Raw genomic sequence first — 15,447 nt, forward strand, 5'->3', positions numbered from 1 at the left:
ACGGTGACCTCCACTGAGAATCACCGGATACTTTGTAATAATGCAGTATCACAGTATTAAGAGTAACACCCCCCACACCTAAAACCAAACTTTATATCATAAGATTTTTGTTCTCTATCTTTCTTTTTTCCTTGTGTCTCAGGCTGTGGAGGGGGAACATTCCCAGGCTATGCAGCTGGGCATCAGCAACGAACAGCCGTTGCTTCTGCTGCTACAGTGGATGCCCGATCTGGGTTCCCGTTCCCTTCAGCTTCTGGTGTCGCAGTGGCTGGCGGCCGTGTGTCGAGGCACTCTGTCCTGCCGCACTGTCGCCGTGGAAGCAGGACTGGTGGGTGCTCTGCTTGAGGTGCTGTCTGAATCCCCCGAGCGTCTGGACAGGCAGTGCGCGGATGCCCTCTTAGGCCTGCTGCAGGACCTCGGCTCACTCTGTCTGAGGCCCTGCGAGCTGAAGAGTCTACTGAGGCTCTTGCGGACCGAGCCCGGTTCGCCCCCACACCCGTACTGTGGCCGGGTGGTGAGGGTGCTGTCTGCCATGGCCGGCCGCGGAGAAGTCGGGCGCAGCTCCTTGCAGTATTTTGACCTTACACCCCCTATGGCAGGTATTATGGTGCCGGCTATCCAACGCTGGCCGGGGAACGCGTTCGCTTTTCATGCTTGGTTGTGCCTTAACACGGATTTTCCGCCACCTCAGCACCACTACTCAGAATCCCACCTGACAACCCCGGATTATACAGTTCGAATGGCAAAAGGCCCCCGTCGGAAACAACTCTACAGGTGTGTTTGGGTGTATTTCTGTCATATTTTCACTCTGTCATTATTTGCTCACCCTTTTGTCATTTCAAACCTGTATGACTTTCTTTCTTCTGCAGAACACAAAAGAGGATATTTTGAAGAATGTTGGTAACCAAACAATGCCGGTACCTATTTATATCTATTGTATAGACCCAAAACCAATGCAAGTCAATGGGTACTGCCATTGTTCTTCAAAACATTCTTCAAAACATCTTGTTCTGCAGAAGAAAAAAAGTCATACTGGTTTAAAATGACAAGAGGGTTAGTAAATGATGACAGAATTTGCATTTTTTAGCGAACTGTCACTTTAAAGCAATATTGAAAATTTGCGGTATTATACTGTGATTTACTTTACTACTAAAAGAAACTGGCTGTATTTGTCCCCAGTTCTTGTGTTTTGTGTGTATTTATACCATTCAATGCTCTATTGTTTGTCTGCATAGTTTCTTCACAGCAAGTGGAACTGGCTTTGAGGCTTTTTTTACAACAGAAGGCATTTTGGTGGTGGCTGTATGTACCAAAAAGGAGTACATGGCCGTTTCCCTGCCAGACAACCCTCTCAATGACTGCTCCTGGGTTAGTTATCTTACAAACATTACAACAGAGACATTATGAGGAGGAGACGGACCTTACAAAAAATGAATAGGAGAAATCAAAATGTTCAAGAAATGGAAAGGAAGCTCCGCCTATCAGATTAAAGAGCCAGTCGCCTTTTGAATAGAGGCATCTGTAGTTCCTACATTATTTTAAATGAATGAATTAAATTATGATACCATTGTTTCTTAGATTTTATAGCAGATTCAACATGTATTTAAAACTTTTGACAAACCGCTTTGAAGGTTTTGGCATTTAGCCATTCAGTTTAGTGAGTTGTATCTATAAAATAGGGACATCCCCAAGATGGAAGTGAAATATAAACTGATTTTCTTCTAAGAAAGAAGCACTTACTCATAAAAAGTTGAGCAGAAACTTTTTTTTTTCATCATTTTTGGAGCTCTGTATGATTTTTACGCTTCTCTCTAGCACTCAGTAGCCATAGTTCACATTCCTGGCCGTCGCCCCTTTGGACAGAACGTGGTCACTGTCTATGTGGATGGAGTCCAGTGTAAGACAGCCCCTCTGCGTTTTCCCTCTCTAAATGAGGTGAGACAGAAAATTCAATGAGTACTGTAGTTTAATTTATTACAAACACTATTTTTCAGTCATCTGCTTCATTATCAACCTTTCAGCCTTTCACCTCCTGCTGCATCGGGTCAGCCGGTCACCGCACCACCACCACCATGAACTCCACCTCCCCTACTCTTCCCAACCCAACACACTCGCCCTCTGAGCTGGCATTCGCCGCTCATACCGGGCCACCCGCCCTCTCCCGTTCCCAGTCCTTCCCAGCATCATTTGCTGCAGCCACAGGGGGGCGGACGGTGGTGGGACAGGACGTTCCAGTCCACACTATCCCTGCGGGGCTACAGGACACTGCATGGGGGTCTCCCTCATCACTGGGTGGTCTTCTGGCCACGGCATTCGTCTGCCATGAAGCTCTGCAGCCTGCACAGGCACGAGCACTGTTTACTGCAGGTACACATGTGACACCTGCTGATACTGTATGAAGCATGGGTTCGTTGTATGTAGAGATACAAAACGGGTCTTGTTATAGATAGGAATGCATATACTAATTTGCTGTCTGTTTATTCTGTGTTGCAGGTCCAAATAATGTTTCTCTATTTAAAGCTGATGGAGAACCTTCAGAAGTCAACAGTAAACTAGTATTGTATTATACACCTCAGGTAAACATCTGTCGCTTTGTTGCAAAAAAGGTAGCAACCTTCTAAGGGAAGGTTTCTAATGTTTTCTAATTGCAAGAAAAATGAAATCTGGACAAATTGTTCAAAGTAACAAAAATACTAACGTTGGCAAACTTTATATAGTTTATATTCATTTCTAAACAAAACAATACCAACGTTTTTACATTAGTATTATATCCTCATGTTTGTTTTCTGTGTTATAAAATGGTTTTAAATAGAGGAAATATCATTTCCAACTAATAGCTGTTGTCAGGTTGGTTCAATGTTTCATGTGACAACAAAAACAACCAAGATAAAATAATATGGGTATGTTGTACACATTTTTGTCTTGAAGGCCTTTAAAAATCAGATCTGCGTGGATCTGTCACCCAACCATCTGTACGATGGCAGGCTGACTGGTCACAGGGTGGTGAACTGGGATGTCAAGGTGTGTCTTCATCAATATCTTTTGAGATGATTTATTTAGTCCTGGTATTGACTACAGTGTTTTTTACCAGTGTTAGCAAATGGGTGTGTTTTGCACATGCCTCCGGAACAAAGCCTGTTCAAGATTTGTTTAGGTTGTTTTTCACATTTATGAAGTTAGTCCAAGTTAGCCAAGTTAGTCGATCAAATCAATTGAATGGGGAAATGTGTTGTACGCAAGTCGTATGACAACTCAGTCCATCATTATGATTAGTGTGTTAATGTTAATTCAGGAACCACACAAATCAAGTGATTCATTCTGCTATGGGATAGTATGTATTCACTAAATTAGTTTTTCCATGTAGTCAGCGAGGAAAGCAATAGAATAGTTATGTTGACTTTCTATTTTGGACAACATATTGTTTCCTTATGTCTTTATATGTTTATTTTTTCCTGGTTAGCGAATGTTAAAGACACTGTGATATTGTAATCTGCTATGCATTGTTCTGGCTGTGTACAGTATGTGTGTGTGTGTTCATGATCTTGTTTTGTGTTTAGGATGTGCTGAGCTCAGTGGGTGGGATGAGGGCTCTGTTGCCTCTGCTGGAGCAGGTGTGTTTACTGGAGCAGAGCGAGACTGTAGGTCAGGAGATCTCAGATCTTATCGGGCCAGAGCTCACGTCCTCCAGGGGTCCTGCTGGCATGCTGCTGCCACTGGGGAAGTCATCCGGTCAGTACTGTACTGGGTCGGAATATACAGTATACAATGTTTGTCAGAGCCATGGCACATTTGGTGCTCATGTAAATGATGCAGGTTTGAATTTACTCATGCTCTTGTCATATCAAACCTGTATGACTTTTATTCTTCTGCAGAACACAAAAGAAGATATTTTGAAGAATGTTGGCAACCGAACAACGGCGGGGCGCATTGACTTGCATTGGTTTTGGGTCTATACAATAGAAGTCAATGGGTACCACTGTTGTTCGGTTACCAACATTCTTCAAAATATCTTCTTTTGTGTTCATGCAGGTTTGATTTTTCATTTGAGAACCATCCCTTTCAACAAAAAGCGAAAGCCCAAACACGGAATAAAAATCCAAATCTCCTGCAATGTTTGTTTAATTATCTCACGAAACATTCCAAGAACATGTCACACCACAGAACCTGAGGAAAGAAATTATGTTTCTCAATAGGAAAAATAAGCCATGAAAACGGAGGTAGCGATTTTCTTCTTTTTCGTATCGTGACGTATATCCGAGTGAAACGGCTTCTGAAATGAGAAAAATATGTAGGGTGGGACTTGATTTTGTCCATCGAGAACTGATTGGATCGTTGGAAGTTGGCCGTTGCCAGAGCCGTGAGAGTGAGAGTCGTGTCAACTCTGTTGACTCCAGTGGAACAGTTTTTTCACAGCAATGGCGGTTCATGGAGCCTCTCAGAACTTCCCCGAAGTTACTAGTAATGCATGGAGCTGCGGCTAAACAGACCAATTGAGGTAAACGTTGAATACATTTAAAGACGTAAGTCCTTTGATGAATAAAAAAATTAAAGAAATTAAAAGCAAAAACATAATTTCTGGAACTGTCTGAACGCTCCATGAATCACGTGACACTCGAAAAATTGCTGTCGCGACTCTCTCAACGGCTCTGGACGTTGCAAACAAAATGGAGGCTGATTTAAATGCCAGTTTGCAGTCAGTCAGTTATTGGAGCTCCGCCCTCGCGCCATTCCTCATCCCTGGAAGGGGAGAGATATTGGTTTGGGGCGGGGGTTGGGGGTAACGTTTTTGATATAAGATTATGAGGGCACATGAATTAAAAAAAATAATGAAGTACACAAATATGTCAAACACTACAATTTTCCCCAAAAATATATGATTTTTCAATTTTGATTTCATGCCATCTTTAAGGCCATGAAGTTATTAGCCTATATGTGACCCTGGACAACAAAACCAGTCTTATGGGTCAATTTTTCGAAATTGAGATTTTTACATAATCTGAAAGCTGAATAAATAAACTTTCTATAGATATATGAGTTGTTAAAATAGGACAATATCTGGCTGAGATACAACCGTTTAAAACTCTGGAATCTGAGAGCGCAAAAAAATCAAAATATTGAGAAAATTGCCTTTGAAGTTGTTAATCAGGGGCACTGTGGCAGACCATCCACTCACAAAAATGAAGTTTTTATATATTTAAGGTAGGAAATTTACAAAATATCTTCATGGAACATGATCTTTACTTAATATCCTAATGATTTTTGGCATAAAAGAAAAATCAATAATTTTGACCCACACAATGTATTTTTGTCTTTTACTAAAAATTTTCCCGTGCTACTTAAGACTGGTTTTGTGATCCAGGGTCACATATATATATATATATATATATATTGGAGTGAAATATAACCTGCACGATAGATTCACTGCCACAAAGTCCCTTTAAGGACAGCGGCCATGTTTGCAATGCCTCCAGGCAGCTTTTTAGTCACCCATTTGCTTGAATGGAGGAAGACGCGAAATTTCCGTCCAAATATTAAACCTGCCGTCAATTGTACCATAAATTCTGATTCTTAAGCTTTAATTATGCCCACTCTAGAGACTGAGCATGTGCAAAGACTGGCAATTATCTCACAACACTCTGTACAGAGCCCCGCCCCAAGAGAATCATCTTTATCGATTGACCATTGACTCTGGACCTCCTTTATTAGAACACACGGAGCGTTTGCCCCCATTCATTGCAATAGCGATGCCACATCTTGTTAATATCTGTTATCTTTGACCGCAGCCTGAAGACGCACACAGTGTTAAACATAAGTAGTTTTTCTTTGTGTCACTTTGCCCCAGTATTACAGCATGAAACATTAACAGCATCTCATCTAGACTTCTTAGTACATTGATGGTGTACATTTCTCTATAATTACAATATGAGTCACCATTGATATTTTCTGAGCGTGCTGTATGAATATGCATATGTGTGTGTGTACTACATATGCTTGCGCGCCCGACTGAGTAAGTGTATATGTGTTTGTTCTAGTCTTTTCTTCTGTGTTTATTTTGCATTACTGTTGATTTCTCAATGCAGCCGTTGTGTTGTTTCCCAGTGTTACACTTATGCTTATGTGCAACTTGTGTGTGACAGAGGGAAGGTTAGAGAAGAACAGCGTGGCAGCATTTTTGCTGATGATTAAGAACATGCTGCGCAACCACCCAGCCAATCAGGAGAGTCTGCTCCAGTGCCACGGGCCGCCCATCATCGGAGCAATGCTCAGCAAGGTAAACACCTACGCACATACTCATGCAAGCGCACACGCAGTTGTCAATAGAAAGGGCGTCTGGAGGTCTGACGTATGGTGTATGTGACTTCAAGGTGGAGCATCCTGTTAGGAAACACTTGTGTTAACAATCCCACAACATCATTGCACAATACACACACAACCACACGTTTCACATCTTGCAATGCTTCAAGGTTTTATCTGCTTCTGGGCATCTTGAAAGATTTTTTTTAGAGTGCCTGACGTAAACACATTCAAATCAGAGTTTACACATCCGGTTCACACGCTGGCGTTGGAACCTCAAAATATGAGTACAACGTGTCAGCAACATTTAAAGGGGTTCTGCAACGATGCATTCTGACTTCTTTACAATGTTAAACGTGCTGTCTTCTCATGCTTAACATGGTCAAAAAACGAGTTGGGCATATTACGTAGTATTTCTGCGCTCGATACACACCCCCAGCGATCGTACAGGTTTCGGAAAGTTTTTTTTCGAACATATAAAACTGTTTCGTAACAATTTTTCTTAGTCCCTTTTTGGACAATTCTCCCGGAAAAGTACGCAGCACGCCCACGCGGCAGCAAGGAGAGCAGGAGAAGGAGCATGCGCAGACGTCACTTTCACTTGTGTGCAGGAGAGAGAGAGCATATGTTCGCGAAGTTCAGGTGTTTGTTTGTTCACTGCATTTGGGTGATGAATGTTATATAAACGGTGGATATAACGCTGGATTTGGAGACTTTTGGATAAGTGAGAATTATATCCATGGGCGGCTTGGATACAGAGTGTCATTAAACAGCAGCTGAAGTTCACAGAGATATTTCTGATGCAGCGTAAGATCAGCTCTGCGTGAAACCTCAGAATTTAGTGATATCTGATGTTCTCGAGATATATTGGCTCAACAGGCCTGTGAAGCCCTTTGAAGTCTTTCCTCGCAGTGCGAGAAGTGTAAAAAAACAGTCATATGACCATGCCGTTCTCCGGGCTGTCAATGTTGAAGTCTTTATTTAAAATGATTAATTTAAATGCAAAGTATCGTTCGTTGGATTATTTGGGATATTTTTTCATTTATTTCTCCTCACAGGTCCCCAGCAGAATGATGGACATGAGCGTATTGATGGCCACTCAGTTCCTGCTCAAGCAGGTGTCCAATGAGGGCAACAACGCCCTGCTGTCACAGCTCTACCAGTATCTGCTGTTTGACTTCAGAATCTGGAGCCACAGCCACTTTGCTGTCTGTCTGGGTAAATCACCAACAGCAATGAGAAATCAATAGCCATTGTTTTTTATTCATTTAACATCTTTGCATGAAGTGCAACTTTTATGCGGATGTTCTGATGTCTTCTGTATTTTTGTTGGTTTGTAGGTCATGTGCAGTACCTAACCACTGTCATCAATGAGGGCAAGCTGAAGACTCGCAGGAAGTACGGGGTTCAGTATATCCTGGACTCCATTCGAACACACTACAGGTGCGTTCGGATCTAAAATGTGTTGTTTTGATGAAAGAGCTGAGTAAATGTTACATTTTATCTATACTACTATTGAAAAGTTTAGGAATTACTCATTCACATTTGATCAAAAACCCAAAATAAATCAAACCATTTTATATTTTCGCCATTTCAAAGTAATCACCCTTTGCCTTAAATTTGTCATTTTATGATGCAGCTTCTTGAGGTCTCATAGTGGTTAATATGCTTTTTAAACTGTTTTGAAGGGTATTTTATGGGCTCTTTTTGGCTGCTTTTTTCATTATGTAGATACTGACACCCAATGCAATTACATTTACATTTAGGTACTGTATATAGCAGACGCTTTTATCCAAAGCGACTTACAGAGAAGATAAGGAAACAATAAAGCGATTTGTCAATAGGAGGCAATAATACAATAAGTGCTTATACCAAGATACTAGTTTCTAGAAGTGAAGGAGAGTGAGCAGGAAAGTGATTTAGTACCCTTTTGTGAGAGTATTACCAGGCACCGTTCATTCACTGAGCGCAAGGCTCTGGATGGTGTATAAAAGTGAAATTCAATGGCCCGTAATTCATTTAAAAACGTTTTTTTCTGGGTTTTTTTAAATACGTTAATAATATTTTGTTATAGGTAAATTATTATTATGTTGGAACAAATATAACCTTCAGACGTATGCCTTCAGATCAAAGGTTTTAAACATAGTAATGTATATAAAATGTATATATAATGGGAAGAAAGTGTTTCTAGGAGTGGTGTGTTGTTTTCACAGTACGGAGAAGGATGGCAGTCCTCTGTCTGACGAGAAGAGGACCGTTCAGATCTCTCTTTTCTCTCTGCTGAAGGACCTTCTGAAATCTCCAAGTGCTGAGGAGCTTCACAGTGTTTTAGCGTATGCAGCTGTAGCGCAGGATGAGCAACAGGTGACACATTTTTTTTGTAATGTTAAAATACTCTCCAATTAGCCTGATACAGCAGCATTGGCTCTATAAGTAGCATGGGACTTTTTGTTTGTGTAATGTGATGTGCAAATTAAAGTCTATTTTTAAAAAAGGACCTATCAAGACATTTCTTGGTGTCTTTAAAGAACAAACACATCCTCCTCTGTTCCCTCAGGTACTTTGATATAACAGGAGATGTTAACAGGATGTTCTCTCTCTCTCTTTAGGCGATAAGTGTTCTGGATGTGTTACACACTGTATTGAAGGGCTCTCCTCCTCCACGCGAGCAGGTAGTGACTGTTTTTCTGGATCGAGGGGTGGAGCAGCTCTACTGTCTAGTGCTCAAATCCAACTATGGCGACGAAGCACGTGAGAGAGTGTTCAGGGTGAGATTTATATCTAATACATTTAAAATCTCCATGCAACATGTTCTTGACCGTAACTTAGTTGGGTTTGACATGACAGCTTTTGTCGCAACCAATTGTCATGGGTTTGGGTGGTGACCTCCTGTTTGCCTAAACCATAAAAAATGAGGGTGGAAGGAGGCGTGTTTGGACATTTTTGCAAATCCAATTGATACTGACATCCAAGCAGAACTCCAAGTCATGTGTTGTTATTGACAACTAAAAAGCAAACAGTTTGACCACTTGTTTTCAGTGTGATATCACTCCATCTCTCCTTCAGGTCATGTATAAAGTCCTCAAAAGCGAGCGTGTACCCGACCGCAATAAACAACGCATGAAACTCAAGGATTCCGGTTACCTTGGCCTGGTCTGTTCATTTGGAGACGTCCCCATCACCATGACAACTGTGCGCTGTCTGTATGAGCAGGTGCTCGCCACAGGTAAACCAATGAATTTAAGGAGGCGGGATTTATAGGTGACATTTAAGATGTTGATTGTTCTGTCTGGTTTTGTTTTTGGTCCAGATCCCACCCCCAACTTCAGAGATCTGTTGGCTGTGGCGTACTTGTCTCAGCGCGCTGACCTTAGTGTTCGACTAGATATCTGTCGTAAGGTAAGTGTCCAACCTGCTGCTTGATAAGATTTAAATGGGATGCCTCACAAACCACATTTAAAGTGTCACTGTCTTTAACTCTGAACTCTGAATGTTCTTAACTCTGAAGACTTCAAAAATTAGCGTTATTTTATTAGCATGAGCTACATGAATATGTGTGGTATATTAGTAAATTAACAACTCTTTCTTCCATGTAGCTCTTCCACTTAATCTACTCTAATGAAGAGTATGTGAAGCAGCTTGCACGTCAGCCAGGATGGCAGGATGTCCTCACCAAACTCTACGTCAAAGAATCATACGAGTCGCGTGTTCGTAGCCAGTCGAATTCTATGTGCAGCCCCCCTATCTCGCTGGACCATGTTCATTCCAGACCCCCCCTCCATCGAGAGAACAGTGCGAGTGAGGACGTGTGTCAGAATGTTTACATCTCCCTTTCCGCCCACCGTGATGATGATGAGGAGGAGGAAGGTGACGAAACGGCTCGGGACACGTCTGAGAGTTACTCAGACATTTCGCAGTCACCCCCTTCGACTGGGCAGCTGAAGAACGGTGACCTCCACTTCAAGTCGATTGACTCTGTGGAGCAAGGCAGTCATTCATCTTCACTGTCTAATACTGTTGACTTTTCACCTTCGTCCTGCCTGCTGGAGGAGGAGGAGACTGTATATCAGCCACTGTCACCCTTCAGCTCACACTTTGAGCTGGAAATCAGCATCCTAAAAGGACCCCAGACTCCTGTGGGTAGCCAGCCAGAGACACCTTCATCTCTGGAGCACAATAAGACCTTTCCTGGATTGAGGCCAAGGAAGAGCTCCAGCCTGTCAAATGTTCTGGACGACACAAGCTACTGCACTGAACCTCCCACAGACACCATCTCCAACACATCCAACCCACAGGTACACACTCAACATCCCGAACATGAAAGCATAATCACGAGACAAACATTAACAGTGTTAGTGCTAGATATCTAGTATTTATTCTTATAGTTTATGGGTGATACTTGATAACCTAAAATGGTCTCAATATCTTTCTGGTAGACTCCAGAGGAGGAGTTGTGTAATCTGCTGACAAACATTGTGTTCTCTGTGCTGTGGAGTGGCACTGAAGGGTCTGAGGATGTGATTTGGAGAGAAAGGGGTCAGGTCTTCTCTGTCCTCACCAAGCTTGGATCATCATGCCAACTAGTGCGTCCACCTGATGACATCAAACGCAGGTCAGAAGCTCAGGCACTTAAGACTGTAGTGCTTTAGATCTTACAGCTTCTGAAATTATGACATTCCGCTGTTTAATAAAAATGAATATAAATACACATAGGTGGACAGCAATCATATAGCAACGTTCTAAAAACCACTCACAACACCTCAGCAACAACATAGCAACGCTCTAAAAACACCCACAACACCCAGCAACCATATAGCAACACTCTAAAAACACCCACAACACCCCAGCAACCATATAGCAACGCTTTAAAAACACCCCAGCAACCATATAGCAACGTTCTAAAAAAACACTCACAACCCCCCAGCCACCATATAGCAATATTTTAAAACCCCTTACAACACCCTAGCAACGACATATTGTAACATTCTAAAAAACACAACACCTCAGCAATGACATAGTAACACTAAAAAAACCCACAACACCCCAGAAACCACATAGCAACACTCAAAAAACACCCACAACACCTCAGTAACCATATAGCAAAGTTCTAAAACACACACAACACCCCAGCAACCAAATAGCACCGTTCTAAAAAAACGCCCACAACACCCCAGTAACCATATTGCAACATTCTAAAAACACCCACAACACCCCAGAAACCATATTGCAACATTCTAAAAACACCCACAACACCCCAGCAACCACATAGCAACACTACAAAAACCCACAACACCCCAGCAACCATATTGTAACATTCTAAAAACACCCACAACACCCCATCAACCACATAGCAACACTCTAAAAACACCCACAACACCTCAGCAACCATATAGTAACATTCTAAAAAACACAACACCCCAGCAAGCAAATAGCAACATTCTAAAAAAACACCCACAACACCCCAGCAACCACATAGCATCACTCTAAAAACACCCACAACACCTCAGCAACCATATAGGAACGCTCTAAAAAAAACACAACACCCCAGCAAGCCAATAGCAACATTCTAAAAAACACCCACAACACCCCAGAAACCATGTTGCAACACTCTAAAGACACCCACAACACCCCAGAAACTATATTGCAACATTCTAAAAAAAACCAAAACACCCCAGCAACCACATAGCAACATTCTAAAAAAAAACACCCACAACACCCCAGCAACCATATAGTAATGCTCTAAAACACCCACAACACCCCAGCAACCATATAGTAATGCTCTAAAACACCCACAATACCCCAGCAACCAAATGGCAACGTTCTAAAAAAACACCCACAACACCCTAGTAACCATATCGCAACCTTCTTAAAACACCCACAACACCTCAGCAACCACATAGCAATGCTCTAAAAAAAAACACCCACAACACCCCAGTAACCATGTAGCAACATTCTAAAAAACACCCACAACACCCCAGCAAACATATTGTAACATTCTAAAAACACCCACAACACCCCAGCAACCACATAGCAACACTCTAAAAACTCAAACAGCACCCCAGCTACCACATAGCAACACTCTAAAAACACCCACAACACCTCAGCAAGCAAATAGCAATGCTCTAAAAAAAAACACAACACCCCAGCAACCATATAGTAATGCTCTAAAACACCCACAACACCCCAGCAAGCAAATAGCAACATTCTAAAAAAAAAACACCCACAACACCCCAGCAACCATATTGCAACACTCTAAAGACACCCACAACACCCCAGCAACCATACAGCAATGCTCTAAAAAAAACACAACACCTCAGCAACCATATAGTAATGCTCTAAAACACACACAACACCCCAGCAAGCAAATAGCAACATTCTAAAAAAACACCCACAACACCCCAGCAACCATGTAGCAACACTCTAAAAACATCAACAACACCCCAGAAACCATATTGTAACATTCTAAAAACACCCACAACACCCCAGCAACCACATAGTAACACTCTAAAAACACCCACAACACCCCAGCAACCACATAGTAACACTCTAAAAACACCCACAACACCCCAGCAACCATATAGTACAGCTTTAAAAACACCCACAACACCTCCGTTTTTTGTGTTTTTTACCTGTTGGCCATACATAAAGGCAAAAGAATGCCCCATAAAGCTTATTTAAGCTGCAAATGACCCCTCATTAGGAAAACAACTGATGCATTTAGACTACAGAGTTTCATGAAAGAATTTTCTGGATTCTTGTGCTTCAGTCACTGGCAGGGTGGAGAACTCTGGAGGACAGAGGTTATTTGTGGTGCTTTTCCATGCTGGTGCTTTTCTTTGGTGTGGCCTCAATATTGCTTCATCATAGAGTTTTGAGTTGAGCTGTAAGGGTGTGCCTGTCTGATACACTTGTTGAAGCCCAATGGTATTCTCTGTTTTGTGACTGTGTTTGTGTGTTGTAGTCTGTTGGAGATGATGCTGGAGTCGTCTTTGTCTGATCTGAGGGACTCTCAGGGTGTGTCCTTGCCACATGTGCCTTCTTCGCTCCGCCTCCTCAGACTGCTCCAGGACTTCCTGTTCGCAGAGGGCACTGCTAATCAAACTCTATGGAGTGAAAAGGTGGGAGTTACTATTTAGTATTGCAGAGTATACATTGTGTAGAGCTCTGGCAGTCACGAGACCTATTCTGTTTACACCACCATATTGGCAGGCAGTGACAGCCGGGAGCGAATATGAAATGAATGGCGACGGCATGATTTTCTCAAGGCAACAGAGTTCACTTTCAAAAGACATAGACCTGTGCTTAGCAAAACTTAATAGATTGAACAACAGATCCCTATAATGCCCCCGGGGTTCTTTTAACGTGTATCAATAAGAAACGGATAGCTTTCCTGACCTGCAGTATCCTAATATCTACAACTACCTCATCAACTTTTCATCGTTCTACTCCGGAGACTCTTTAAAAGCCTAGAGTGGTAAAAATTGACGTGAATTTTGTAATGGATATTCAACTTTGGAGTCTGTCGGCTTTAACCTGCTTTGTCGTCAATGGAAGGGTAAGTCAACTGTGTTGTTAGCTAACGTAATCGACCCTAGCTGGCCTTGTTTGTAGGTAGCCAGCAAAGCTATGTCACTGATCTTGCAGGTTAAACATTCCCAAAAATCTAAATGACCTTCCACTGAAGCCATGGGTGGTTAGTCAGACACAATGGGGTTGTGTTTGGAGCCCATTGCGATTGCACAACTGGACTAGGCGAGTACTGCTCTCATGTGTCTTGTTTAGGATTTGGCAGCATAACGACAGAAGGAAGAGATAGCGGTGACATGTGTTGGTTAGCACGTTTTATTGCAGTTAACCATTTAATCGTCTATCGATCCTTAGGAATATGATCAAATGATTTGCCCTTTGCTTTCCGCCGCCTGTTCTGGCATCCTGGCGCACAGCAGCTGTCCATCACGTCAAAATAGTACAATTTGTAAAGTCTAAACAGCCTAGTTTTAAATTATTGTTTGACCACTGTCAATACCAATGCTACAGCCGCTCTAGCACTCTACTGATAGCCTTCCAAAATGGCGGAGTTCAGATTGCATGACGTCAACCTCCGGAGCTACAGTTGAACAGAGCACATTATGCAACAAGTGTTTCAGACAGTACTATGTATATGTGGAATACAGATAAAAGACTTGTGTAAGTAAAGTCAGGCTTTAGGAAAATATTGGTTGTTTTGTGAATGAGGGCATCTGTGTTTGTGGCAGATCTTTGAGGGGGTGGTGAATCTGTTGGACAGGCTGCAGGCGTGGCACACGACCCCTGGATCACCAGGGGCCGCAGAGCTGAAAGAGATGTCCTTGATCGGCCTGCGTATTATAACCGGATACATTCAACAGCAGCAAAACGCACAGGTACACAAACAAACATAGAGGCCTTGCAACAACACATCAGGGATTCAGAGTTTATCAATTATTTTTATATATGTCTTTTTTATTTGTTGATTATGTGGGGTAAACTAAATAATTATTATGATAAATGTGTTGCAGTTGGAAGTAATATTTCTTTTTACAGGTGGAGGGTGGAAAACACACACGCACATTGTCCATGGTCATGTTTATTAATAAAAGTGCTATTGGGTTTTGTGTTTGTTTTTTAAATAGCTGATAGCTTTAAAATATTTTTATAAATAGTATAAATAGCATTCATTTCTTCCAGAGGAGGGCAAACGTCCATATGTGGTCAGATGTGGGTGTTGTTATCATGTCCTGTCAGAGTGACAGACTGGGAGTCAGTGTGGGAACACTCGTGCACTCCTCAGTGCAAAGTGCTGCAATTGTGACATTTTATACAAATTATTAAGTAAATTACCAGTATTTTTTATTTTGCTAGTACTTTTATATTTGCACAAGCCATACCAAACATTTTGAGACATTTATTACATATACATATTTCTTTCTGCACAGAGGAGAATTGTATTGCTCAGAGATTGCTCTTTCATAGCTCAGGAGATTTAATAGTGTTCTCAGTTGTGTTTGATTACGTACGAATCAGTAAGAATCAGTCTTAACTTAGTCTTTCTTCTAAAATTGTTGATTGTATAAATAAAATAACTTGGGTTATTTGGCTAAATTGGATGAGAAATGTTTGAGTTCATGTTGAAAT

General features: G+C 41.8%; 1 protein-coding gene across 2 annotated transcripts in view; it reads left to right on the forward strand.

The window, feature by feature from the left end:
* Positions 1-15,447, forward strand: part of nbeal2 (neurobeachin-like 2) — a 54,359-nt gene that overhangs the window by 19,832 nt on the left and 19,080 nt on the right. For both annotated transcript variants that reach the window (XM_057339471.1, XM_057339472.1), the window contains 18 exons: positions 143-774; positions 1,236-1,368; positions 1,816-1,935; positions 2,022-2,367; positions 2,494-2,576; positions 2,929-3,021; positions 3,558-3,729; positions 6,138-6,271; positions 7,353-7,512; positions 7,635-7,737; positions 8,508-8,658; positions 8,904-9,062; positions 9,361-9,520; positions 9,605-9,693; positions 9,891-10,589; positions 10,731-10,906; positions 13,256-13,412; positions 14,550-14,696. In XM_057339471.1, coding sequence (XP_057195454.1) covers positions 143-774; positions 1,236-1,368; positions 1,816-1,935; positions 2,022-2,367; positions 2,494-2,576; positions 2,929-3,021; positions 3,558-3,729; positions 6,138-6,271; positions 7,353-7,512; positions 7,635-7,737; positions 8,508-8,658; positions 8,904-9,062; positions 9,361-9,520; positions 9,605-9,693; positions 9,891-10,589; positions 10,731-10,906; positions 13,256-13,412; positions 14,550-14,696 — 3,714 coding nt within the window. The remainder of the gene's footprint in view (positions 1-142; positions 775-1,235; positions 1,369-1,815; positions 1,936-2,021; positions 2,368-2,493; positions 2,577-2,928; positions 3,022-3,557; positions 3,730-6,137; positions 6,272-7,352; positions 7,513-7,634; positions 7,738-8,507; positions 8,659-8,903; positions 9,063-9,360; positions 9,521-9,604; positions 9,694-9,890; positions 10,590-10,730; positions 10,907-13,255; positions 13,413-14,549; positions 14,697-15,447) is intronic.

Source organism: Triplophysa rosa, linkage group LG8 (genome assembly GCF_024868665.1).
Source record: "Triplophysa rosa linkage group LG8, Trosa_1v2, whole genome shotgun sequence".
Classification (NCBI taxonomy): domain Eukaryota; kingdom Metazoa; phylum Chordata; class Actinopteri; order Cypriniformes; family Nemacheilidae; genus Triplophysa; species Triplophysa rosa.